The sequence below is a fragment of the Somniosus microcephalus genome, chromosome 5 (genome assembly GCF_052327205.1).
Source record: "Somniosus microcephalus isolate GS21.2 chromosome 5, FLI_Smic_1.0, whole genome shotgun sequence".
In the NCBI taxonomy this organism is placed as follows: domain Eukaryota; kingdom Metazoa; phylum Chordata; class Chondrichthyes; order Squaliformes; family Somniosidae; genus Somniosus; species Somniosus microcephalus.
In genome coordinates, this window is record NC_140991.1 from 286,360,289 (window position 1) to 286,388,052 (window position 27,764).

The following is a 27,764-nucleotide window of genomic DNA, read 5'->3' on the forward strand; positions in this document are numbered from 1 at the left end:
CCCCCGGGCGCTCTCTCTCTTCCCCCCCCGGGCGCTCTCTCTCTTCCCCCCCGGGCGCTCTCTCTCTTCCCCCCCGGGCGCTCTCTCTCTTCCCCCCCGGGCGCTCTCTCTCTTCCCCCCCGGGCGCTCTCTCTCTTCCCCCCCGGGCGCTCTCTCTCTTCCCCCCCCGGGCGCTCTCTCTCTTCCCCCCCGGGCGCTCTCTCTCTTCCCCCCCGGGCGCTCTCTCTCTTCCCCCCCGGGCGCTCTCTCTCTTCCCCCCCGGGCGCTCTCTCTCTTCCCCCCCGGGCGCTCTCTCTCTTCCCCCCCGGGCGCTCTCTCTCTTCCCCCCCGGGCGCTCTCCTCTCTTCCCCCCCGGGCGCTCTCTCTCTTCCCCCCCGGGCGCTCTCTCTCTTCCCCCCCGGGCGCTCTCTCTCTTCCCCCCCCAGTCGCGCTCTCTCTCCCTCTCTCCCCCCCCCCCCCCCCCCCAGTCGCGCTCTCTCTCTCTCTTCCAACAACAACATGCCCTCGAAAAAGCCTCGGCACCGCCGGGCACTTCAGCTAGTACCTCTATAAAATAATGCAATAATCTCCTCTGTTCTAATGAAAACAGCCCAATTTCCCCCTCCTCTCCACCCCACCCCCAGTCTTTCACTGTATTTATATTTCCTCATACCAAGCACAAATCAGTGGAAACAATACCACCCTTTCAAAATTCTGTCCACAAATTTATTAACTATATTAAGTTAATATATAACTATAATAAGACTTAATGGGGGATATTACAGTGTGAAAAGGGGCAAAATTCCAACACTACATGTGGACTGTCATACGAATAGCACTAATTAACAGTGGAAAGATAACTTGGTATTTACACTCTTTAATCTATTAATCTCTCGTTTACATTCATGCTAAAATCTGGCAGGGCAAGTGCCACAGAACAATATGAAATGAAATACAACACTGATACTTCAGATAAAATAATACTTGATCAGCCCATTGCAGTGTGGAGCTGAATTATAAAGACTAGAAAAGACCCAGATTCAATCCCTTGCCTGTGCTGAAAGGGGTAGTAATTACTGGTGCTGTAATTGGCCTCTGCGTTCCTGGGCTGGCGAAGGGAACTACTAGCTGGGGTCCCCACTCGCGATCACGGCCCTTGCTGGAGAGTGTACGTGTGGGGGACATTATGTGAAGAGACAATCGGGATCAACTATGGACCCTGCATGGCTGAACAACCTGCTGACAATCACGGTCCAAGATCAAACATGCAGAATGACACTTTGGGAAAAATACTACAGGGCCAATAGTACCTGGGCAACCACGGCCCGTAATAATCAGCAACAGGAAAATGATAGAAAAAATTTATAAATCAAAGAAACAAATCACTACCTAAAGAAAAATGCAAATATCACAATACAACTGCACATAGAAACACCTTCCACAAAACTCAGTAGCGCTTGCAGCCCTCCAATACAAGTTATGCAGATATCAAGACACAGGAATGTAACAAAGCATTAATACAGCCAATATACTCAATGAGGATCAACAGAATCACCAATCAAGAACAGAGTTGTATTCCCTGGAATTTAGAAGATTAAGGGGTGATCTGATCTAAGTTTTCAAGATATTAAGGAGAGCTGATAGGGTAGATAAAGAGAAAATTTCCGCTGGTTGGGGAGTCTAGGACTAGGGGGCATAGGCATTAGAGCCAGACCTTCAGGAGTGAAGTTAGGAAGCACTTCTACGCGCAAAGGATGGTAGAAGTTTGGAACTCTCTTCCGCAAATGGCAGTTGGTACTAGGTCAATTGTTCATTTTAAATCTGAGATTGAAGTTTTTGTTAACCAAAGGTATTAAGGGATGTGGGGCCAAGGCAGGTACGGTATATGGAGTTACGTCACAGATCAGCCATGATCTCAGTGAATGGCAGAAAAGGCTCGAGGGGCTAAATGGCCTACTCCTGTTCCTAACAGAGTTAATGGCATCCATTATACCTGGACATTTCACAGGTGGTACGCATTGAAAGAAAAAAAAACTTTGACTACAGAACATTTTTGTCTGACTATGCTTCTGTGAAGTGCCTTGGGGTGTGTTTTTTATGGGAGACAATGCAGGTCAGCAAGGTCAGGAGTGATCAATGAAAATTCGGTGGTTGTGATTTCAGCAAGGCTTTTCATGCTGTACCACACACGCAATTGGTCCTCAAAGTCAAAAGGCATGGAATAAGAAGCAAGTTTCTGAGAAAGCCAAAAGTGGCTGTAAATGGAGCTGCATCAACATGGTAAAGGGTACCTAGCAAGATGCCACAGGGATCAGTGCGGGACCATTGCTATTCACAGTATACAAGAACGATCTGGGAACAGAAACAAACCTGTCTTAAGATTACAGGTGACCCCAAATATGATGAGTTTTAAACAGAAGGGGGAAAGGCAAACAAAATACAAAAAGGCTCGAGACAGGATAGAAAGTGGCCTGATGAATGGCAAATGAATCTAGAGAATGGAAATAAACAGTGGGAGTAAAAACTCAATGGCTCTGGGCTACAAGGCACAACACCAGAGGGGGATCTGGGACTTTTGGTGGGTCTCACTGAAACCAGACTGGGATTGTTTACTCTGGAGAGCAGAAGGCTCAGGGAAGATAGTAAAGGTTCTTAAGGGGTTAGATAAACTGGAACTTGATACTATGCTCAATATTGCCACAAATCCTAAAACCAGCCACATGGTGCGGCAAAAATTTAGCATTTTTGGTCTTGTTAGACCATTTATTGGTTTCTTCATTTCAGGTCAGGCCTTTTAGAAGTTACAGGAATTTTTTTAAATATATTCATTCTCAGGATATGGGCGTCACTAGAAAGGCCAGCATTTATTGTTCATCCCTAGTTGCCCTCGAGAAAGTGGTGGTGAGCCTTCTTCTTGAACTGCTGCAGTCCATATGGTGAAGGTACTCCTATAGTGCTGTTACAGTCTGGTAGGCCAAAGGCATTAATGTGTGTCTGAGGCTTGGTTCCTATCGAACAAAAGGCAGTTTGCTGCCTACTGAATGTTGAGTCCCAGGTGTTAATCTACCAATTAGTGTCCTTGGTACCTAGCTGAACGTTACAATTTCCAGCCATCACATATCGCACAAAGTGACAGCTGTGTCTGGTGTCGGGTCTGAGTACGTGGCAGGGGTGCAACGCAGCACTCAGTCTGAAGCGATCAGATACTCAGAACTAGGCAGAGTCTCCATGGTAGCACTGCACCACATAAGAAGCGAGGGACCACGATTTAGCGGTCAATTTTCCATTGAGAGGCAGTGTAGAAAAACAGCCTTATTGCTTTGACATTGAGAAGAACAGTGAAGGCTGGAGTTACTGTAAATATTTTGTTTGTATTAAGCAGTGCTCATTTATCTGTTTAATATTAAATACATTTGTCTTTTGGTTTATATTCTGAGTCTCTGTTTGATGGAGTATGTTCATTTTCCTACTAAAGATAAGGAGATCACATCAACAAGTGGTATACTCCAGTAAGAGACAGCACAGTGGCCTGGGCTTGCTGTCCACCCCTGGGTCTCATTACGATTGTGTAGATACTGAGCAGGCAACGGCACACTCTGGTTTGCAGAGGATACAAAGGCCACTTACAGGAGTAGCCAGTGACACTGAACCCAAGAAGCATTTCAAGCATTAAAAACCCAAAAGCGTAAATTCAACCCCGATAATGTTCACGGTTGCCACAAACTTTAGAACTGGGGACACAGACTCAAACTTAGAAGGAGTAAGGTGCATAGACAGTTTAGACGCAGCAACTTAACACAAAATATGGTGAAAAAGGGGAATGGATTGCGCAGGAAGGCAGATAGCGGAAATATCTAAGGGAGAATTGGATACCTTTTTGAGGGAGCAGGTGATTGGGGGCCATTAGCTTTTGGGACCAGCAGAGTCTTTTCAGATTCCATACTTTCCCCATGTTCCTGAGGTAAGTCTTCAAAGCAGGAGCTTTCAATGAAGTGAACAGTGTAAGGAGACAACTCAACTGTCAGAAGTTCTGAGGGCAGATGTGCCTGTTCTGCGGACTAGGTCAGGAGGCCCACACTTTATGGGATACTAAAGGGCTGAGAGATCGAACAAATTCAACTTGAATCAACGCAATATTTTCAGGGCATCAAAGTAAGGGTCTGGTCTTGTTTGTTGATGGCAAAACTAGTCATGTTTTTGGTCATACTTTCACATCACCATTGTCTATTCAATTTAGAAGTTGTACAAAGCCACCTATACCTCTCAATGCTCTAGTCTATTTACATACTTCTCAGGTGCAGGCTTCCACTTGACCGAAACCAAAATGATTGACCTTGTACTGAAGGCAAAACTCACACATCAAACTGATTTGTGGCCGCTGATGGAAGAGATTGGGTGGAAAGCAAAGGACATTACACCTCTCCAGGCCGAAAAGCTGACATAGAATGCGACTCGACCAGTATATCTTAGCAGGAATGTTTGTGCTCTTTGCTAATGCTTAAGTCCTCCACATGATCTGGGAGTAGAGAAGGCTTCTGTGCCAATCAAGATCTGACATCTCCTTGCACAAACAGGAATCAAGCTCCAACAATTTCCCTGCTAGGACTGAGTCAGTGCTTTGAGCTCTTGTGCCGAGTTTAAACATGCAACATCGAAAGACAATGCAACCATCTACAAGATGCACTGCAGGAACTCGCCACAGCTTCTTCGGCAGCACCTACTAAACCCGCGACCTCTTCCACCTAGAAGGACAAGGGCAGCAGGCGCATGGGAACACCACCACCTCCAAGTTCCCCTCCAAGTTGCACACCATCCAGACTTGGAAATATATCGCTGTTCCTACATCGTTGCTGGGTCAAAATCCTGAACTCCCTCCCTAACAGCACTGTAGGAGCACCTTCACCACACGGACTGCAGCGGTTCAAGAAGGCAGCTCACCACCACCTTCTCAAGGGCAATTAGGGATGGGCAATAAATGCTGGCCTTGCCAACGAAGCCCACATCCCATAAACGAATAATTAAAAAAAACAGGTTTCATATGAGTCAGTTATTGGGATGGATCAGTGGCAAGCGATACTGCGTTGGCAAGTAGTTACAATGCATGTGACTAAACTGGTTTTGTGTTCAAACAATGTCTTATTTTTTGATGTTAAAACTAACTGTCAGCAAGAATTTTGTAAACATTTAAACCAGAGTCCCAGACCATTAAGCTCATATGTGTACATAATCTTCAGTGCCCTCACAAAGTAACCTCCAATTATCAGCACAGCAATCAGGATCACACACATCATAAGATCCTACAAAGATATGAAAGATAAATACAATAAGGGTGGCCAATGGGCCTATCTAGCTCATCCATCCATAGAAACCTACAATCCCCTCATCACAGCATCTAATTGCCTCTTAAATGGTGGAGGTTTTGCCTACAAATCCCTACCAAGACCATTTCTGTGAAGAGGTACTTCCTGACATAATTTCTGAACTTGGATTTGAGCAGGTCATACCCATGTCCCATTTCACTGCAGCTGTGGTTTCACTTAGAATATTGGTCAGATTATTACCTAAAATATCCTCTCCAAAGTCTGCTCTCAAGGCTCCAAAGAACCTAATGCCAACAGACACCCCAGAAGTTTTTTAATTAGGTAGATCTTTCCCACTTTGAAAGGCCTGCATTTTTTAAACAGCTAATACTGCCATGTAAATAATGCAGGGCTTTCCCTTTATAATGCCCTGTTGGGGGATACCCTGTGGGGATATTCAAAGCTGGTTCCTGATGTGAGTGGGATGCCATTAAGTTAATTAACGCTTTAAAAATAAAAGTATTTGTTAAGTAAATTAACGTCATCCCGCTCACAGCAGGAATAGGTAATAGTGCCACACAAGGTCCTGGATGGTGGGAGGGGGAGCTGCACTGGTCAATGGAGATGGTGGCTCAGAGTCCTGGATGGCAAAACGCTGGGTACAGCAGCTGGTGGAGGCCAGTATTCAACATAGTACAGGGAACCTCACCAATCCCCTGACACAAGAGCCTAGTTCCTCCTGTCAGCAGAAACTGGGTTTAAATTTCTTGAAAGTGCTTTGAGCACTTTTAAAAATATTAATAACTCTTAACAGTTTTTAAAATCCCCATTCCTGCTGACAGCAACAACCCACCAGGTACCAAGAGGCCGTACTGAGAACCACTGAGGTTTTGGACGAGAGACAAGATGACTCATTATCTCACTGCTGACTGTGGGATCTTGCTGTGCACAAATTGTCTTCTGCTACATGTACTTACGGTGCAGTTACAGGGGAAGGGAGGACAGTATAATTCCACAAATAAAACAATCAGAATCATGAGTTTAAACCCTCTGCATTACATTGCCCATAACTATGACACGATATTATTTATCCTGAAACATTCATTTCAAAGAAGTATTGTCAGCAGTATGGTAATCCTTAAGAGCTATGACAATAGGAAATTCATTCACTTTGAACTCCAGAATGGAAGAGAATGAAGTGCCCCAGATATGTCAGTGCAGAGACATAGGGCTGGATTTAAACTCAGGTGCGGGATGGTATCGTGTTATCCGAATTTCGTGTTTCCCACACGAATCTAAATGGATGTGGGAGATTGATGCAATTTTAACTCAATTGGCCAATTGATTTCCAATGTGTGGGAAGCCTTTGCAAATGGGTTTTTCATGACTGAAAGTCCCCTCCGATGACGTCATCATTGCTGCTGCATTTAAGGTCCATAGCAAGCCTTGCTTCTTCTGCAGACTGCCAAGCTTCTTGACTGTGCAGTGTGAGGGAGCTGCAGCAAATATGACAAGCGGGAGGGCCAGATCAGCTCCTCGCTTTGACGAGGTGGCACTGCAGGCATTAGTGGATGGAGCTAGGGCCAACAGGGAGGTGCTCTTCCCTTCTTCAGGGAGGAAGAAGCCTCCCCAGCAGACCAAGGCTGTGTGGATCCAGGTGGCAGAGGAGGTCAACTCATTATCAGTAATCTGCAGAACCTGGATACAGTGCAGGAAGAGATTTCATGCCCTTCTGCGCACTGGAAAAGTGAATATGAATTTCCCATCACCCTCAATCTGATCCCCATTGCCTTTCCTCACCAGCACTCAGCTTTAGCAATCACTTCCTCCACATCCCACTTGACACTGACATCCATGCACCCTTACCCATTCCCTCTCTCTCTATGCTCACATTCACCTAACTATTCGACTATGCAGCCCTCACACTCCCTATCACTGTGATGCTTTGAAAACAACTGACAACACACAGGGAGGGCCCTTGGTCTTGCCACCTCACTCCATCTTTGTCTCCTTCTAAGTATCTATGCTATGGAATCTCTACACTCACTCCTTCATTCTCACTCAACCTCCACTTGTCTCCCTCATTGCAGGAAAAGAGAGCTCACAACAAAAGAGAGCGAGCCAGGACAGGAGGAGGGCCACCATCGGGAGCCCACCTCACCCCCTGGGAGGAGGCCGTCCTGGAAATTATGGGAATAGAGGATGATTTGCGCGTGGGGGATGGACAGATGGGTGTAACACAGCAAGCTGGTGACAGAAAAGTTTCCCATCTCTCTCTTTGACATTGCATGAGTCGCTGATAATGATTGTGAAGCTGTAACAGATGGACTTATGAGCATCTGCCAAAAGCTATGTGCATGTAGTCTTTGCATCACATCTCTGACTCTTTCCTTTACTCCCCCACAGGACCATCACAAGCATCCGTCCCCCCTAGCCAAGAAGAAGAGGCTGAGCAGCCAGACTCCTCAGAGGAAGCTGCAACCTCTGAGGGCACAGCGTCAGCAGAATTCAGCGCACCCAGCACCAGCGCAGACACTCACACTTCGGTGGGACTTTCGGGACATAGAGTAGTGTTGTCACCTGGTGTATCAGAGCTCACAAATGAGCATCAGCAGATTGTGGAGACAGGGACAGCAGTGGAGAGTCCTAGTCGGAGGGCGCAGGACTCCGCCAGCTCGGCTCAGCAGCATGTCGACCCTCTGCCTCTGGGTCCATCCATAAGATCAGAGGTGATGGAACTCCAGGAACAGGTGCAGGAGTCTCTGGCAGGTTTTGTCTCTAGGGTCGCTGCGAGTATGGAGCGAATGGAGGAGTCCATAGCGAACATGAGCAGAACCTTTGTGGAGTCATTGGCGCATGAACGCATCACCGTGGAAAGGATGGCAACCTCCATGGAGGTGATAAGTCGCCAGAGTGCAGAAAACATGGTGAGTGTTCAGAATAGAATGACATCTCTGGAGGAGCGATGGTCATCTATTGAACAGAGAAACCAGACCTTCATGGAAGTCCTTCTGAGTAGGACTGCCATTGCAGATACGGGTCCCCATGGCCCCCCTGATGTGCAGCAAGGTGCTCTCCAGCCACTTCCAGGCGCTGGCCCCTTCTGGCCTGTGCAGCTTCAGGTGGGTGAGCAGCAGCCTGGCGCTCCTGCTGCTGCTATTGTTGGTGCTGCCGTTGTTGCTGGTTCTGCTGGTGCCGCGGCTGGTGCTCGAGCTCCTCTAATGCCCAGATGGGAAGAAAATAAATGGCTCCCATGCTTCTGGTATATGCCTCCGTTGAGGAAGCGCTGAGTGAAGGTGGCGAGAGGGGTTTCCCAGGAGTTCACACTGGAGATGGGTGTGAGACTCCAACCTTCCACAGGTGTGGTTAAGCCTGGTAAAAGTTGCCCCAAACCTGAGACCACTAAGTCCTGCCACCTGCAAATGATGGCTGATCAAATCTCCTCTTTAATGGTTGACCTGCAGTTGATAGTCAGCAATCCAATAGTGCTCCCGCCAGGTTTCACATTCGTGTTTCCCACCAGGTGTGTTTTACGTGGGAAAAGGGTTAAATTCGCATGGGCCTTTTAAAATATGATTATAGAGGCCATTTAGTGGTTATTAAAGGCCTTAACGACCAGTCCCGCCTGTTGGATGCGGGACGGAGTCGGGGCCATCAGACATGCCCGAGTTAAAATTGCTCAGAGTCGGGAACCAGGCAGGGGGGTCCCGCCCACCAGTTTTTGTGAGTTAACCCCCGGCACGCCTCCAAGGCTCAATGAAAATCGAGCCCATAGGCTTAGATATACAGTGGATAGGGAACGTAATGCTTATACTGATTCACTGTTGTGCATACCTTTCCAATTCACTGTTATTCACTCATTGTGGTCACAATCACAGAATCACAGAAACCCCACAGTGCAGATAGAGGCCATTTCGGCCCATCGAGCCTGCACCGACACATATCCCACCCGATCCCTGTAACCCCTACACCAACACATATCCCACCCTATCCCCATAACCCCACGTATTTAATCCCCCTAACACTAAGGGTCAATTTATCATAGCCAATCAACCTAACTCGCACATCTTTGGACTGTGGGAGGAAACCGGAGCACCCGGAGGAAACCCACGCAAACACGGGGAGAATGTGCAAACTCCACACAGACAGTCGCCCGAGGCCGGATTCGAACCCGGGTCCCTGACGCTGTGAGGCAACAGTGCTAACCACTATGCCACCGTGCTAGATGATAGTTTGCTCAAGGCCATTCTTAAGAATGCTCAAAAATCCTGCACTGTGAAATGGGAGGGGGATGATCCGTCACAAGCTGAACTTTAAATTACTGCTCTTTCACTGCAGGTAGTTGCTGAGTGGCCCTGGATGCCGATATAGCTCTTCATTTGCTTAGAATCACATTTTACAGCACAGGAGGCCATTCATCCCATTGTGTCTGTGCTGGCTCTTTGCTTCAGCAATCCAAACTTAATCCTACTGCCCTGCTCTCTCCCCAGAATCTTGTATCCTCTTCTGCTCAAAATATTTATCCAACTTTCACTTAAAAGTGCAATGGTCTCTGCCTCAATCACTCCCTTTGGCAAGGCATTTCATGTTCCAATAACCCTCTGTGTAAAAAAATTCCTCCAAACCTCTCGTTTCACTCTTAGTGATCCCTTACACTGACTCCCGAACCACAGCAAATAGGTTTTCCCTATTCACTCTATCAAAACACCTCATAATTTAAAAAACCTCTATTAAATCTCTTCTTAGCCTTCTTAGCTAATGTGGAAATAGTCTAGTATCTCAAGTCTCTCCTCATAACTAGAGTTTCCCATCCCTGGCGTCAGCCTGGTGAATCCACATTATACGCTTTCAATGGCTTTAATGTTCTTTCCATAATGGGTGCCCAAAACTGCACTCAGTACTGTCTGATCTAACCAGTGCTTTGCACAGATTTATTACCCCTTGTTTCCTGTACTCCACATCCCCATTTATAAAACCCAAAATGCTGTTGGGTTTTAAAAAATATATTTTATCTACCTGCACTCGCACTTTCATGGGATTTATGTATTTGAACCCCCAGCTTTCTGTTCATCCACACCTTTCAGTGTCTTTCTATTATGTGTATATTCCCATTCCTCCTTTTTCCTACCTTACAATTATCCATTTAAATTGCATCTGCCATCTGTCTGCCTAATTCGCAAAACTGTGCATCTTTCCTGAAATCTTTTACAGTTCTCCTTGCTGTTTGTCAAACCCCCTACTTTTGTGTCATCAGCAAATTTCAAAATTATGCTCCCTATGAGAGGGCTGTCCTATGAGGAGAGATTGAGTAGATTGGGCCTATACTCTCTGGAGTTTAGAAGAATGAGAGGTGATCTCATTAAAACTTATAAAATTCTTGGCGGGCTAGACAGGGTAGATGCTGTTTCCTCTGGCTGGAGTGTCTAGAACTAGGGGTCATAGTCTCAGGATAAGGGGTCAGCCATTTAGGGCCGAGGTGAGGAGAAATTTCTTCACTTAGAGGGTTGTGAATCTTTGGAATTCTCTGCCCCAGAGGGCTGTGGATGCTCACTCGATGAGTATATTCAATACTGAGATCGATAGATTTTTGGGCACTAAGGGAATCAAGGGATATAGGGATAGGGTGGAAAAGTGGAGTTGATGTAGAAGTTCAGCATGATATTTTTGAATGGCAGAGCAGGCTCGAGGGGCCATATGGCCTACTCCTGCTCCTAATACGTTCTTATGTTCTATGTCCAAATCCAAATCAGCTAAACATACCGAGAATAAAAGTGGACACAGCACTGACCCCTGGAGTATACCTCTTTTCCAATCCAAGCAACACCCTTTTTCCTAACCTTTTCTTTCCTGTCTGTCAACCAACTAGTTAAACGTTTTCTTATACCACAAGCCTGAGCTACTGTAGTAAGCCTCTTCAGACATTTTATTAAATCATCTGAAAATACATTCATACGACATGTATTGCTTTCTCTATCCAATTAATTTCAATTCAAATTATGGATTCTAAGAGTTTGTCCACAAGTAACAGCAAACTAATTGCTCTAGTCACCCAGATTATCCGCTTTCTTCTCAAACAGTCCTATGGCACAATTTGCATATTTGAGGACTTGAGCCTCTGCTATCCACTACGTGATTTCCTTCAGTGTCCAAGGGAGATGGTCACCAAGAGCTGGTGATTTATTCACCTTGAGTTCTGCTAATTATTTCAGAACCAATTTCATTGTTAGTTACCTCCTTGGAGAGCAAAAAGCTAGATATACTGGAGTGCTGAATCCCAACACTGATGACATCCAGGGTGGGCAGGCCGTGAATGGAGATCCAGAGACAAGTGGAGCAGCAAATCTGCCATTGGCCACAGAAAGAGTGTAGGGCAGCAGTGGCCCATAAGTCATATAATGAGCATCAAATGAGCATCACTAATCTAACTCAGAAAACAATTAAATATAGGAACATAGGAACAGCAGTAGACCATTCAGCCCCTCGAGCCTGTTCCGCCATTCAATTAGATCATGGCTAATCTGTATCTTAACTCCATCTACCTGCCTTGGTTCCATATCCCTTAATACCCTTGCCTAACAAAAATCTATCAATCTCAACAGCTTTTTTGGGGGAGAGTTCCAGATTTCCACTACCCTTTGAGTGAAGACATGCTTTCTGACATTACCCCTGAACGGCCTAGCTCTAATTTTAAGGTTACGCCCACTTTATTCTGGACTGCCCCACCAGAGGAAATAGTTTCTCTCTATCTACCCTGTCAAGTCCTTTAATTATCTTAAACACCTCAATCAGATCACCCCTTAATATTCTATATTCAAGCATACACAAGCCGAGTCTATGCAATCTGCACTCATAATTTAACCCTTTTAGCCCCAGTATCATTCTAGTGATCACCCACTCCAAGGCCAATGTATCCTGCCTGAGGTGCGGTGCCCAGAACTGAATGCAGTATTCTAAATGGGGTCCAACCAGAGCTCTGTACAACTGTAACATAACTTCCACCCCTTTGTATTCCAGACCCCTCGAGATAAAGGCCAACATTCCATTAGCCTTTTTAGTTATTTTTGTACCTGTCCACCAGCTTTAGTGATTTCTATACTTGGACCCCTAAACCGCTCTGCTCCTCCAGAGTTCCTAGCTTCTTGCCAGTTAGAAAATACTGTGATCTATCTTTCTTAGGTCCAAAGTGGATATTGTCACACTTCCAGGACTATCAAAAATCAGACACTTACAGCACATTGAACTCCACCTTCTTCAGTTTTGACCACTGTTCCCTCTAAGGTGCGCGTGTGCGTTGGCGCACAGCAATCTTGAAGGTACCGCGCAGGCCGTTCACAAGCTCTCAAATGCCGTGCAAAAAACTTAAAAGGTACCGTGCATTGAAAAAACTGGCTGCGCACAACAACTAAATTTTAGACGAAACATTGATAGATTAAGTGAGTGGTCAAAACCAATGTTCCTTTGCAACTTTCTGCTCCCATCAACACTATTTGCAGTGCCACCTAACTTGGTGTCATCAGCAAACTGGATATATGGCTCTCTATTCCTTCATCTAAGTCGTCTACTACAATTAAATAATTATATTACATATTCATTTATTTTACAATGGTCAGTGTTGTTTCCTCACCCACCCCACCCAACAATACTGTATTCTATTTATGCCCTCTTTTTTGGCATCACCTGTGATTTTGTCATCTTTCATACAGATTTCAAACTCACCGCTGGTTTTGGTCTTGTTCAAGGAAAGGAACTGAGAATCCTAACCTTGTCCGATTTGTTAAGATACAACTGATTTACAATTACAACACAAGTGATCTTTAATAGAAGGGCTCTGCTGCCGTATTTGTGTAGGACTTGGAAAAATGTTTATGTCGACAAAAATTGCAGCGCATAATGTTTGTCCAGGACGATCAATAATCATCGAAGCTTACAGTACAGAAAGAGGCCATTCAGCCCATCTGAGCTGGAACCATTCAAACCTAGAAGAGGCAGAAATGGAAGAGGACCTTCAGATGTTTTATACTTGGGGCTCATTTTCTGCTGCAGTATTAAATAATGTAACTCAGAACTAAAAAAAATTGAACTCAGGATTATTTCTGGTTTATGCATCTCAATGTAGTGTTCAGAAACATAGGGGTGTCCTACATTATTTAACTGGAAAAATATCATAATTAAATTGATGTGACGTATCACTCTACTGCTCTCTCTCTCTCTCTCTCGCTCTCAAAAAGAGCTATTTTGCTTCTTTATCATCAAGTATAATAAATATAATTTACTTGCATCTGGTCTGGGACAGGATAGAATTCTCATTGTTCTTCACTATCTTTTTCAAGGAAACATTCCCTAGTAATGGTTTCATAGAATGATACAGCACAGAAGGAGGCCATTCGGCCCATCGTGCCTGTGCCAGCTCGTTGGTAGAGCTATCAACTCACCTGCTCTTTCCCCATGGCCGTGTAATTTTTTTTCCCTTCAAATATTTATCCAATTCTCTTTTGAATGTTACTATTCAATCTGTATCCACCACCCTTTCAGGCAGTGCATTCCATATCCTAACAACTCACTGTGTAAAAAAATGTTTCCTCGTGTCATCTCTGGTTCTTCTGCCAATCACCTTAAACCTGTGTCCTCTGGTTACCGGCCCTTCTGCCATTGGAAACAGTTTCTCTTTATTTACTCTCTCAAAACACTTCATGATTTTGAACACCTCTATCAAATCTCCTCTTAAACTTCTCTGTTCTAAGGAGAACAACCCTAGCTTCTCCAGTCTCTCCACATAACTGAGGTCCCTCATCCCTGGCACCATTCTCGTAAATCTCTTCTGCACCATCTCCAAGGCCTTGACATCCTTCCTAAAGTGTGGTGCCCAGAATTGAACACAGACTAGAGCTGTGGCCTAACCAGTGTTTTATAAAGGTTTAGCACAACTTACTTGCTTTTCTACTCTATGCCTCTACTAATAAAGCCAAGGATCCCATATGCTTTTTAAAAAGTCTTCTCAACTTCTCCTACCACCTTCAAAGATTTGTGTACCTACACCGCCAAGTCTCTCTGTCCCTGCACTTCACACTTCTCTGCATTAAATTTCATCTGTCACGTGCCTGCCCATTTCACCAGTCTCTTTAAAGGGAAACAGTACATTGCAAAATAGACACTGGCCTCATGGGCTTGGCACAGATTCTGTGCGTGGGATGCAATTAACTTTATTATTTGGGAACCAGCTAGAAATTCAGTTCGTTTCAAAATGTGATTAATAGAGCTATAGAATACCAAGAACCAAAGAGTAAAGTTCAAAAAATATTATTGACTCCACAAGTGCCATCTAATCATTTACCCATTTGGCAATTTTGTGTTTTAGTACATTGTGAACCTGTGTTCAGGAACAAGCTATAAAAGTAAATCAATAATTAATGTAAGCCCTGGGGAAATTCCAATATAAACTTTAATATCAGCAATTACTTAGCTCTCCTTCCTCATACATTGCTCTGATTGTGCAAGCAAATTCATTAATCGACAGGGGAACTTAATTTTCTTCAGCACACTTGAATACATTTTTTTTTAAACATTACTCGATCCAAATTTACATCGCCCCAGAAAAACTTGGAGGTTGCAAAATGCACTAACTCCCCGACAGTATTAAGTCAGAGTTTGAGCAGAGTAACGAAATTGGTCCCTATATTACAACAGTGACTACACTTCAAAAATACTTCACTGGCTGTGAAGCGCTTTGGAACATCCTGAGGTCGTGAAAGGCGCTACATAAATACAAATTCTTCTTTTTATAAAGAGTCCGCGAATCTACGGTTTGATTCTCGGAGGATTTTTTTAGAATCCTCACCGTTGTGGTGTGCAGACACGCTGCGTCCCTGAACACCGTGCTCAATGCCCCCTCATCCCCCACCCTGCCCACCTTCCCTGCTTTCCGTGTTGATTTCAGTTTTTCCTACCAGTTGCCTGTTTTGTACAATGTTGTCCCTCTCTTACCGATCTTGGTCTCCTGCTCCTGGCCGCCTTCTCGTCTGACCTTCTACCTTCGCACCTCTTGCTCTCTCACTGTGCCGCCTCCTCCCTTTCCCTTGAACTCTTTTCTCATCTGCCACGACAGCGCTAACATCTGAAAGCGGGTCTTGGCTGCTTCTGCTGCGTGAATTTTAGCCCAAATGGGACAAACATTTACATTAAATATCCGTACTTAAAACCGTCAACCTATGAATTGGCTAGCTCAATTGATTAGCAGAATAGCCTTTCACCTCTTGGCCCTGGTTTGCAAATCAGCCAGTGTGACAGACTTAAAAGTCACCCTTCCCTGCTGGCTATAAGGGACCTGCATGAAACAAGTCCAAGCATTTTTAAACCAGTTTAGCGAATGCAGGTCCATTCTGCGTAAGCTTGCAAACTCACTCAGGCAAGCCACATGGGCGGTTGCTGTGAAAAATGAAAGATTCACATTGATGCAGCTAGAAATGTTCTTAGGTTAGGACAGAATAAAGGAAACTTTAACCCACCTTAATGCTGTACCTGACAGGTTGGTCCTGACAGCAGACGCAAATAGTGCAAAATTATGCTCCTAGGATTGATGTCTCTCACTTTGTTTTGTTTTCATTTAGATCTCAAAAGGAGTGGGGAAAAAAACTCACTCTATGGCTTATTCAGAAAATGCAGAGAAGTCATCATCAGTTAAGCAAGATTCCCGCCTGGACCACCAGCCCATAATGGGTCAGTTGATGTCGGCCAGGGTGGTAGAAGGGACACTACAATTAACCTCAGCATCGCTTGCCAAGGAAAGGGTAAAAATAGATAGCCGGGGATCCCACTCTTGATGGTTAATCCAGTAACTCTTCGCTGTAAAGCGAGGAAGTGTGGATATCAGATGAGGACAGGGTTTGGTACAGCTGTGATGCCCCTCATGTCCAAATACTCTCCAACACTCACACGTGAAGAATGGTCACTTCACAAGATACTAGTGGGCAGCCAGCACCTGGAGCCATTCCCTGTTGGCTAACCAGGACCATAAAAACATTATCTGCACCAAGAGGTGTCAGAACTGTCCCATTAGCTTCAATGAATAATCTTCTACCCTGCAGTTAAAAATGAAATAAAATCACAGGTGATTCAATGTGACTATCCACTGGCATTATATGATGGCACCTATATACATCAACATACTGCCCCCTATCTTTTATTTCCTTAAAGGGTATTCGTATACATGTACAAGATTCTACATATAACTAATTGAACTCCTGTTGGCTTATAGGAATATAATATCTGATTCAAGAGGATGTTTTATTAATATTATTTTGGTTTTACATTTACACTTTTTCAATTATTTATCTTATTTTTCCACAAACATTTTGCATTTCAATTTTAGCCTCTTAGTGTTTGCTGCCTAGATTATAATGTGTTGCACTTTTAAGAATTTTTTTTAATCCTCCTATGGCCCCACCCCTCCTCATCTTTGTAACCTTCTCTAGTGCTATAGCCCCCTGCCCCCAACTCTCCGCTCCTCTGATTCTGGTCTCTTGTACAACCTGCTTCCCTTGTCCTGCTATTGGTGGCCGTGCGTTCAGCCACCTGTGCTCCAAGCGCTGAAATAAATCCCTCCAGAACCTTGTAGAAAGTAATTCAAAGGATGCTGTTAGAAGAACATTATAGGACGCACATTAAGTGTGTGTCCCTTTAAGGCTAGCTGGTGTAATTGCTCTTCATTCTTGAAATGAATGGTTGGGTCACTTGGAGGTCAAAACCCCTCATTTTCAACCCTCTTCCTTCCTCCCCAACTTTCAGCTACCCTTTCCTTAAGCAGGTTTTATTTACTTTAAAAAAAAGGAAGAGACCAAATTACAATGAGGAAGGACATTGACTCACTGGTGTTAACAATTACAACAGTTACATGTTCTGTCAACAAAACATGGCTTTTTACTTTAAACATAACATTAGCATGAGGAAAGACACTCCCTCAGCTTATATGCTTTCATAGAAACATAGAAGATAGGAGCAGGAGTAGGCCATTCGGCCCTTCGAGCCTGCTCCGCCATTCAATGAGATCATGGCTGATCATCCAAATTCAGTACCCTCCCTGCCTTCTCCCCATATCCCTTGATCCCTTTAGCCTTAAGAAATATATCCAACTCTTTTTTGAATATATTTAATGAACTAGCCTCCACCGCCCTCTGTGGCAGAGAATTCCACAGGTTCACCACTCTCTGGGTGAAGAAATTCCTCCTCATTTCAGTCCTAAATGGCTTACCCCTTATCCTTAGACTATGACCCCTGGTTCCGGACTCCCCGGCCATCATAAACATCCTTCCTGCATCTAGTCTGTCCAGGCCTGACAGAATTTTATAGGTTTCGATGAGATCCCCTCTCAATCTTCTAAACTCCAGTGAGTATAAGCCCAATTGACACAATCTCTCCTCATATGTCATTCCTGCCATCCCAGGTATCAGCCTGGTGAATCTTCGCTGTACTCCTTCCATGGCAAGAACGTCCTTCCTCAGGTAAGGCGACCAAAACTGCACACAATACTCAAGGTGCGGTCTCACCAAGGCCCTGTACAGCTGTAGAAAGACATCCTCCGTTCAGTCCGTAAGGGTGACCCCGAGCTTCCGGTCGCCTGTCATTTTAATTCACCGCTCCATTCCCACTCGGACCTCACCGTCCTTGGCCTCTTGTATTGTTCCACGGAAGCTCAACGTAAACTCGAGGAACAGCACCTCATCTTCCGATTAGGCACTCTGCAGCCTTCCGGACTCAATATCGAGTTCAACAATTTCAGATCATAACCTCGGCCCCTATTACACATTTTTTCTTGTAATTTTTCCACTCCTTTCCCCCCCCCCCCTCCCCTTTCCTTTTGTTTCTCTCTTCACACCTGGCAGCTATCTCTTGCCCTGCCAGTACACTTTACACCTAATCTCAGCCTATTACCATCTCGTCTAGCTCTTTTGTTTCTTTCACTTCTTTTGTCCGATCGCAGCCCTGCCTTCGATCTATTTTCTTTTCTTTCCAGTTTTGAAGAAGGGTTCGACCCGAAACGTCAACTCAAATTTCTCTCCACGGATGTTGCCTGACCTGCTGAGTTTTTCCAGCATTTTCTGTTGTTATTTCGGATTTCCAACATCCGCAGTATTTTGCTATCATCCTTGTTCCTGTACTCAAACCCTCTTGCTACGAAGGCCAACATACCATTTGCCTTCTTAACCGCCTGCTGCACCTGCATGCTTACCTTCAGCGACTGGTGCACAAGAACACCCAGGTCTCTTTGCACTTCCCCTTCTCCCAATCTATTGCCATTCAAATAATAATCGGCCTTCCTGTTTTTGCCACCAAAGTGGATAACCTCACATTTATCCACATTATAGTGCATTTGCCATGTTTCTGCCCAATCACCCAATCTGTCCAAATCGTACTGGAGTTTCTCGACATCCTCCTCACAGCTTACCCTCCCACCCAGCTTTGTGTCGTCTGCAAATTTGGAGAGATTACATCCAATTCCCTCGTCCAGATCATTAATATATATTGTGAACAGCTGGGGTCCTAGGACCGATCCTTGCGGTACCCCACTAGTCACTGCCTGCCACTCGGAAAACGACCCGTTTATTCCAACTCTTTGCTTTCTGTCCGCCAACCAGTTCTCTATCCAAGTCAATACCTTGCCCCCAATCCCATGTGCCTTAATTTTGCACGCTAATCTCTTATGTGGGACCTTATCGAAAGCCTTCTGAAAGTCCAAATACACCACATCCACTGGTTCTCCCTTATCTATTTTACCAGTTACATCCTCAAAAAATTCCAGTAGATTAGTCAAGCACGATTTACCTTTTGTAAATCCATGTTGACCTTGTCCGATCCTGTCACTGCTTACTTAAGCTTCTTAAGCTTGTAAAACACAAAACAAAAGCTACAACAGGTGTGTAATCAGTACACTATCAGTCATTTTTTGTGTCTCAGAATAAAACTTTTGAAATTTGTCCTCCAGCTTTACTTCGAATAATTCTGAAAAACAAATGACCAGAAACTGAGGAAAAATATTCAGGGTAGCGGGCACTGATACTGAGGCATCCTGGGAAATTAAACACACTGCACATGCTCAGACTGTACAATCTGAACCAGGTACGAACAGCTGATTGAAACTGCTTGAAGACCCAGCTTTGCTTGAAATTAGCAGAGCCTTTTAAATCGATAAGTACAGGATAAGGACTTATCAAACTGCCCGGAATAGTCAGCGCATTTAATACGTTATGAGCGGTGCCTTTGTAAATGGCTCCTATGGTGATGGTAAACAGTTAGCGCTATTTTCCCGATATAGGGGGTTGCCCGTAATAAGTGTGGACGGTGTAAGTGGTGGGGACTGTAATACAAGACCACCTGGTGGCACCAGACTGTGCAATTACAGGGCATCATATTCCTATCTTGAAGTGGACATAGCAATTTCTAATGGAACAAAGTTAACAAAATGTGATCAAAAGAGTAGGAGCTGGAAGTAAGGTTTTATAGACAGTGTATGCGAATGTAAGGTTTTAATAAGATAAAGATCAAATCTTGGATACTGTGTAAACAATGACATTTTAAAGGGATTTTATGAGGCAATTTTTTTTTAATGGAAATTTCTTTATTTATACTGTACAAGATGGCAAGCTCAGTTAACAGTGTACTAAATTTTCTATTTCTGCGCCCCTGCCACACACTGGGAGGACACATCAGGAAACTACACGATTTCCCATCCATTCATTTTAAACAGATCTGGGGGTCCAAAAGTGACTCCAGACTGTTCAAGGAGGAGGCTGACGGGGAGTTATACGATTGGGGGGTGGGGATTTTTGGAGGCAGACGATTCACAAGGGCCAATGGCAGTTAAGCCCTAATCTCTTGGGCCACCTTCCACACAAGGCTATTAGATCCTGCTCCCTCCAATACTGCCTGATCTCAGAAACTACCAGACTATGGGTGCCCATGCTCAAACACTCCTTCCTCAGGCCAGCCAGACCCCCAGGACCACCCAGCCCCCCATCCTCATGCCCAAATCCCGGAAGCTCCTTTGAGTGTTCTTAAACCCCAGACCATATTCCCAGTGCTCCTTGATGCCAGAACTACACAAATGCACCTAAACCCTGAAAACTTCCTTCCCACTGCACTCAAGATCACTCTACCGGTGATCCTAGAGCCCAGGACCTGCACTCTCCAGTGTTGTCTCTTCCAATGGATCCTCCTCCATAGAAATACTGCTTGATCCCCAAGGCCCCATCCCATTACTGACAGACCCAGTCCCCCTTCCCATAGGTTCGAGAGCTGACACAGTGTTGAGAAGTCAGTGTTCCAGGTAATATTACTTGGCATAACAACCCTGTTCTTATAACACCTCCAGCCCACTGTAAGCAATGTGATGAGATATCTGCTAGTATATAAAAATAATCTATCTCAACATATCTGAAAGTCAAATTACCGATTCTTCTGTTTGTTTATCATCTTTTGTTCTCACCTTTCATTTTCTGTTTCCCGAGCAGGATAATCATGGAACTCATATGCCTGATCTGTGCTGAAGTGCATCAGTGCTGCTTTGCGCTCGCTGTCTCTAATTGGTCGATCGTCTGAAAGGGATTACATCACCATTTAAAGTAACGGTCAACTATAAAAGCTCGGGCGTTACTAGCTACACTTATCTCATTAAAAACAAATTTTAATCAGGGTGGAGTTAATCTTTCATAACTGTTGATAAGTCAGAAAAACACTTGTAAGTCAGCTATTTATTTCTGGTCAACTGAGCCAAGTTGCTGCAACATCCGATTTGAATGAGTTTTCATTTACAGCTCGTGTAATTTGTGTCCCCACTAAGCATTGCAATTTGTTTTATTAAAGGGGTCAGCAATTGTAGGGTTAAGTACAAAGAGCGGTATGTACTAACCATGAAACTCAGTGTAGAAACACCTTTAAGTATAATTTCATTCCTGGAAAGTTTGGGGGAAGCATTGTTGACAGACAGATGCACAGCTTGGCCAGAGACAGCAGCCAAGATTCTGAACACTGTTCCAGTATTATGTGGAAAAAAAACTTTGCATTCATACAGTGCCTGATCACAACTCAGAAATATCTGCAAAGCGGTCACCCAATCTGCATTTGGTCTCCCCAACGTAGAGGACACCGCATCATGAGCAGCGAATACAGTATACTAGATTGCAAGAAGTACAAGTAAATAAATCGCTGTTTCACCTGGAAGGAGTGTTTGAGGCCCTGGAATGGAGGAGGTAAAAGGGCAGAGTAATATGGATGGGTTAACAATGGGGTCCAGCAGAGGGGCTCCAATGATTAAGATGCAAGGCTGTCAATTGACCATGGCCATTTGCTTATAAAGTCAGAAGATGGACAAGTGTTCATGGGAAATGTAGAACGATACAGCACAGGCCTTGCTGTCTTGCTTTTCAAATTCAAAGCCGTTATTTTGGTGGAAATGTAATTTTTTACATCCATCAAATTTTGTCATTGGTCATATATTTATTTAACTGCAATTTTAATGAAGTTAAAATTAGTTGTAAAATTTGCAGTGCAGTACAGTTAACACACCTAAATATCTCACTCACCTAGAAGAAAAACTAGAAAAGCAGTTACTCTATTAAGACCTACAGCATAGTTTTGCCACAGATTAGATGAAAGAGACAGTGAGGCATTCTTGTATCCACCTTTGATGCAAATCAGTTTTATATAAGTAATTGTATCGGTGAGTTTATAAACTGATATTTCAATGTCCACAGTATCTTCATGTCACAGTAACAGCTCTGATGTCATAAAGACATCTTGATTGCGAATCAGTTTAACTGCCTTCGGTGTTTAAAATTATGTTGATATTTTTAAGTGCATCCTAGAACATTAGTTAATTGAATATTTGCACACTGATGGGATAAATCGAGTAGGTAATGTGCGATTAGTACCAGTTTTCCATTCATGAAGATTTGTGCAACTCACTAACTTTTGAGGTCATCCTTAACACTAAGTAGATGCTCCACTGCATGCGCTCAGTGTATACAATTTTGCCACAGGTTCCTTTACAATAGTAATGTCTAAGTGATCTACAAAAGAGAATCTGGTTGTATACTTGTTTTTTCAGTCATCTACTGCATAGCACAGGGCTTTCATCCCCAGAACAGATGCTCTATGTTGTAGCTGTGCCAGCAGTTGCATCGCCGGATCCTTATCAATCTTTCACAATCTTTTGCAAGCCTAGTCGCATGGCAAGCATCAGTGACCTTGTATATAAAAGTGATCACTGGTAGATTCTTTTTTCCCCCATTAACAGAAATGGAGCACTATTTAGTCTGTTGTGGTGGTAAATCTCTCAAGGAAACTGTACACTTATCATAGCTCTCGTTGTTAAAATTATAATAAAAATTCTTCTTGTCAAGAACGCTTGCTACCAATGCAGAGTCCTCCTCTTTGAATTGCTTCAAGGGCAACCCCAAAGGTCAGGTTTTCAGTGTGCCGTGAGGCGGGCTTTTAGGCGTGCGGGGGGGCAAAAATCCCGAGTTCGGGGGTCCCAACACCATCCCGCCCAAAACCCGCCTCCACGTAAGTTTCAAAGGAGGCGTGTACCCGCCCCGCACTGGGACCCGCCAACCCGAGCGGGAAGGGATTAGTGCCAATTAACTGCCTGTTAACAGGTAGTTAACAGGCAGTTTTTAGCCTAATCCCTATTTTGAGGGGTGTCGTGTGGGATTCCCGACGGCTCCAAACCACGCCAGGTTAGAGCAGGCGGGCCGTTGGGTTGAAGGACTTGGAGGGGTCGAGATGTCAGTGTTCAGGTGAGTGATGGGTGCATGAGTGCAAAGGTAAGTGTGTTTGGTGTGTCTAAAGTGTGTAAAGAAGTTTAAATTACCTGTGCTTACCTTAACAGCCTTTCTTCCTCTAGGCGTCGGGAGTCCATCAATCAGCCAGCACTGAAAGCTGAATGGCTGCAATCTGTCAAAAGTGACAGCCTTCAGCTTTCAGTGCCGGTGAGAGTTCTAACTGAGTCTGCATAGAAGGACCCAGGTTAGAAGTCAGACTGTCAGTGTTTGACAGCTTCAAACAGCTGTGAAACACTGATATTTCATCTGTCAACACCTCTTGACAGATGAAATTTCAGTCTGTGACGTCACCTGCTGTCGGGTGGCCCTTAATTGGCCTGCTGAGCCCGCTGGGCGGGCTCAACAAGGTCAATCAAGGGAAAATCACGTGGATTGGCCAGACGTCGATGGAGGCGGGGCTAAAACCTGAATGTTGTAGTCCCGCCTCCTTCCCGACTGCTGAATGAAAATCCAGCCCCAAGTGTCTCAGAAAAAAGGGAATCCTTTATCTGCATTACTGCTTCATTAAAGCCAAGTCAGCCACATTTTTATCAAGGACCGAGAAGATCATTCAAACAGTTTTTAAGACCTTCTTGTTGCTTTCCAACTCTGTTCCAAGTTTTACAATGCAAGAGAATGAGAAGCAGAAAACATTGTACATCTATCTAGCTATCTTAAGAAAAAGGTGCCTGTCCCTTTTGAGCAATCTCATTAGCCAATAGTGCTTAAAAAGGACCTTTTAAAAAAGAATAATTCTTGGGATGTGGGCAACGCTGGCAAGGTCAGCATTTATTGCCCATCCCCAATTGCCATGACTGAGCGGCTTGCTAGGCTTTGGAGGGCTGTTAAGAGTCAACCATGTTGGTGTGAGACTGGAGTCACATATAGGCCAGACCAGGCAAGGATGGCACATTTCCTTCACTAAAAGGTACTTTTCCAAATGCTTTCCATCAACATTTCCCAAATCTGACTCTTTTAAGCGATCGCATTGGCCAACAGTGACTGTTTGCTTGTGTAACATTCTAGCAATCTCATTGGCTGCAGCTAACCATGCAAACAGCCCAGTTCTTCCACCTTTGGCCAATGTAGGATTTCATGGCAGCTGGTGCTCATTGGTTTTGAGCACATGATTGGTCCATGGGAACAATGTGACTGGAAATTCTCAGCTCTAATTGGTCTGGGAGAGGCAGGGCTTTTTTCCACCTTGGAACGATACTTTAGCAAGGACTTGCATCACAATGACAAAGTGGCGTTAGGAACAGGTTCAACTGATTTTCCTTGCATTACAAAAAAAAGTTATTTTAAAATGTTTTACCAGGATAAGCAATGGAAGCTATATTCATGAATTTCTTTCCATTTATGAAATTATATATATTTAAATTCATTAATTTTGCTTCTATTTCTTATCCTGGTAAAACATATAAATAAATGCATAAAATAGTAAATACACATATAACTTAAGAACCTGCTAACGTGTGCTTAGCATATGCTTTTGCACGGCTTCCTTCTGGGTTGCATGATTCCATGATCCTGCATAGGGGCCTGTTTCATAACAAACAAAGGGATTGTATTGTAGCGTAAATGGTATCTGGACAGCCCAGTTATTCTATCTGAAAGTGAGGTAATAAGCCTGTTGCTTACATAGGAATACTAGCTGGGGGGGGCCCGGCGTTGACAAGGCTTTTTTGTAAAACGGCAGTTTACAGGGCCGCGCGGTTGACGGCCGGCCGCTGCCCCGCTCTGTGTCTCGGGCCGAGCGGTTGTCAGGCCCGGCCCGAGTGACCCCAACTCACCTCCCGCTCGCTGTTGAGTAAAAGCAGTGAAAAAAATGGCGGCTACGTTTCAGGAGGCTGCAGGATTAGGTCCCGCCCACACACGGAATGAAACACCCCCGTGATGCACCGATTGGTCAACCATCAGGTCACTGAACTGTAGGATTGGTCAACTATCACGTCACTCAACGCTAATGAGCGGTAGGATTGGTCAACCGCTAATGAGCGGATTTTTAAACGTTTTTTGTATACTGTCCGAACAATTTTTGTCTGACCAAAATGTAAATACGCCTATGAGACTCCCCTAATCATAAGCTTTCTTTTGATATAACATATGTGTAGGTACGCTCTATAACTTTTGAGTGTATAGCGGACAGACAGACATACAAACAGACGAACGGATCCTTTTATATATATATATATATATATATATATAGAGACTAGCTAGTGGGGCCCGGCGTTGCCAAGGCTTTTTTGTAAAACGGCAGTTTACAGGGCCGCGCGGTTTACGGCCGGCCGCTGCCGCTCCCCCGCTCTGTGTCTCGGGCCGAGCGGTTGTGAGGCCCGGCCCGAGTGACCCCAACTCTGAGGGGGAGAGAGAGAGAGAAAGACGGGGGAGAGAGAGAGAGAGAGAGTAGAGAGACTGGGGGGAGAGAGAGGAGAGAGACTGGGGAGAGAGAGAGAGAATGGGGAGATAGAGAGAGAGAGAAGTTAGAGAAATGTCCCAAGGCACTTTGCAGATGCATAATCAGACATCAATGGACACTGAGCCAGAGAAGGAGATTATTAGGAAGGGCATCCAATAACTTGGTCAAAGAGAGTTTAAGGAAGGTCCTAAAGGAGAGGGAAGTGGTGAGATTGAGGGGCTAAGGGAGGGAATTCTAGAGCATGATGCCTTTACTGCTGAAGGTATGGCTGCCAATGGTGGGACAAAGACAGGAGAATGCACAAGGGGCCAGAGTCAGAGGAGGTTACAGAGATAGGGAGGGGAGGAGCCATGAAGAAATTTAACTACGAGGGGAGAATTTTAAATTGGGAGACTTTGAGGAAGTGGGAGCCAATAAAGGACAGCAAGGACAGGAATGATAGGGGAGAGGGGGCTAGGTGCAGGATAGGACACAGGCAGCAGCGTTTTGGATGAGTCGATGTTTACTGAACGTGGAGGATCGGAGGTCAGTCAGGACAGCATTGGAATAGTCTAGGCTGGAGGTGACAAAGGCATAGATGAGGGTTTTAGTAACAGATTGACAGAGGCAGAGGATGGAGGCGATATTGCGAAGGTCGAAGTAGGTAGTGTTTGTAATGGAAAGGATATGGGATTGGAAGCTCAGCTCGGTGTCACAGGGCACTGAGGTTGAGAACAATCTGGTTCAACCTGAAACAGTGGCCAGGGAGGGGGATGGGAGATGGAATCTGTGGCATGGGCCGAAGATGACACATAAAAGTACAGTACTGGAAAATTCTATGCGGTCCAATTGGCCAGTTCGCAATCACCCACTCCTCATTATCTGCTGCTCTGGACAGTTGATACCACCACCATCTGTATAAAGTCATTAAATCTCCATTGTCTGTGCAGCTTCCTTTTTTCTATTCCCTTAAGAATCTTGAATACCTCAATAATATCTTTCGAAAACTCCTCTGCTCCAGAGTCAACAACCCCAGGCTCTTCAGCCACGCCTCATTACACAAACTACCTAGAACTCCAAAGTAACCGAAAATCTCTCTGGAACTTCAGGTATAGAAGATTGTTCTTTTGAAGGTTAAAAAAACATCCAATGAGGTACACGTATGAAGGGATAACCCCAACTGTGGCTAGTGGGGTCCTCCTTTAGGCAACATAATTTTCTATGGTTAGTCATTTTGCTGTATAGCAGGGGTTCTCAACCTTTTTGTTTCTGAGGCCCCTCCCCTCCCATGTTATAAAAATTCCACTGACCTCCTGTAACACAAAAGTATTTTTTCTGTGTAAAAATTCTCTTAGCGCCACTCCCGCTCACCGTGTTACTGCTGCTGCTGCTATCCTGGCACTGCAGAAAATACTGGTCACCACGCCCACCACTCCCTCTTTCCCTCCACATGAGCCCCAATTGCCTGACCCCCAGTCTCCCTATTTCCCCCGCAACCCCCGACTCCCTCACTGACTGTTCCCGGCACATCAGCCAGTCCCGGTTCTCTGCTTGATTGTCAGTCAAACAGACTTTTTTCCCCTATCTCGAATATTTTCATAACTAATAAACAAAAAAGTGGACAATAAAAATGAAAAAAAAAACACAATTTTTTTAAGGCCCGCATGATTTTCCTCCCAAATTGCTGGAGGCAGTGTCCTGATTAATGTTTTATTCCTGGCGACTCCAGGACAATCCTGGAAGGTTGAAATCCTAGTTGGAGGTCCACATTGGGTGTGAACAATCAGGTCTGCCTGTGATGCTCTCCTTGGTCGAGCAATGAATGAGGTTAGGCACCCTTGTAACTGTACGAGTGTGTGAGTCAGCACTCTTGCCAAAATCTATTAGCTAACCAGGAGTTTCTGATATTGCGCAGAATAAGTTAAGGGTCCAGCCGGACGCTTTTGGTCGTGAGTCTAGAGGTCAGATCAGTTGGACATGTAGGTGGTTCCAGCAGCGCTCTGCCGGTTGTACTGCAACTGTTCGGCCAGCAGGCCAGTCTGCCCATATATACAGTGGGACCTGGCAAGAGGAGAGTGGAGGACAGAGAGCTTGAGCCGGGGGATCAGCGACCAGCGACCGCTGTCTCATTCCCTTCTCAGCAAACGGGGGCCTGGGCTCAGCGGCAGCTGCCGCTGTCATCACACAGAGGTTCGAGAGAGGGTAAACAGGTCCGTGTCAGTGCCGAAGCTACCAGTTTGCTTAGCTCGAACCCACCTTTACGCGATGGTGTATTTT

General features: G+C 44.8%; 1 protein-coding gene across 8 annotated transcripts in view; it reads right to left on the minus strand.

Moving 5' to 3' along the window:
- Window positions 1-27,764, minus strand: part of cep72 (centrosomal protein 72) — a 208,521-nt gene that overhangs the window by 143,401 nt on the left and 37,356 nt on the right. For 5 of the 8 annotated variants that reach the window (XM_085989099.1, XM_085989100.1, XM_085989103.1 and 2 more), the window contains 2 exons: window positions 20,755-20,863; window positions 15,261-15,416 (listed from right to left, as the gene is read on the minus strand). In XM_085989099.1, coding sequence (XP_085845225.1) covers window positions 15,261-15,416; window positions 20,755-20,863 — 265 coding nt within the window. The remainder of the gene's footprint in view (window positions 1-15,260; window positions 15,417-20,754; window positions 20,864-27,764) is intronic. The other 3 variants (XM_085989102.1, XM_085989101.1, XM_085989098.1) reach the window with 2 other exon arrangements.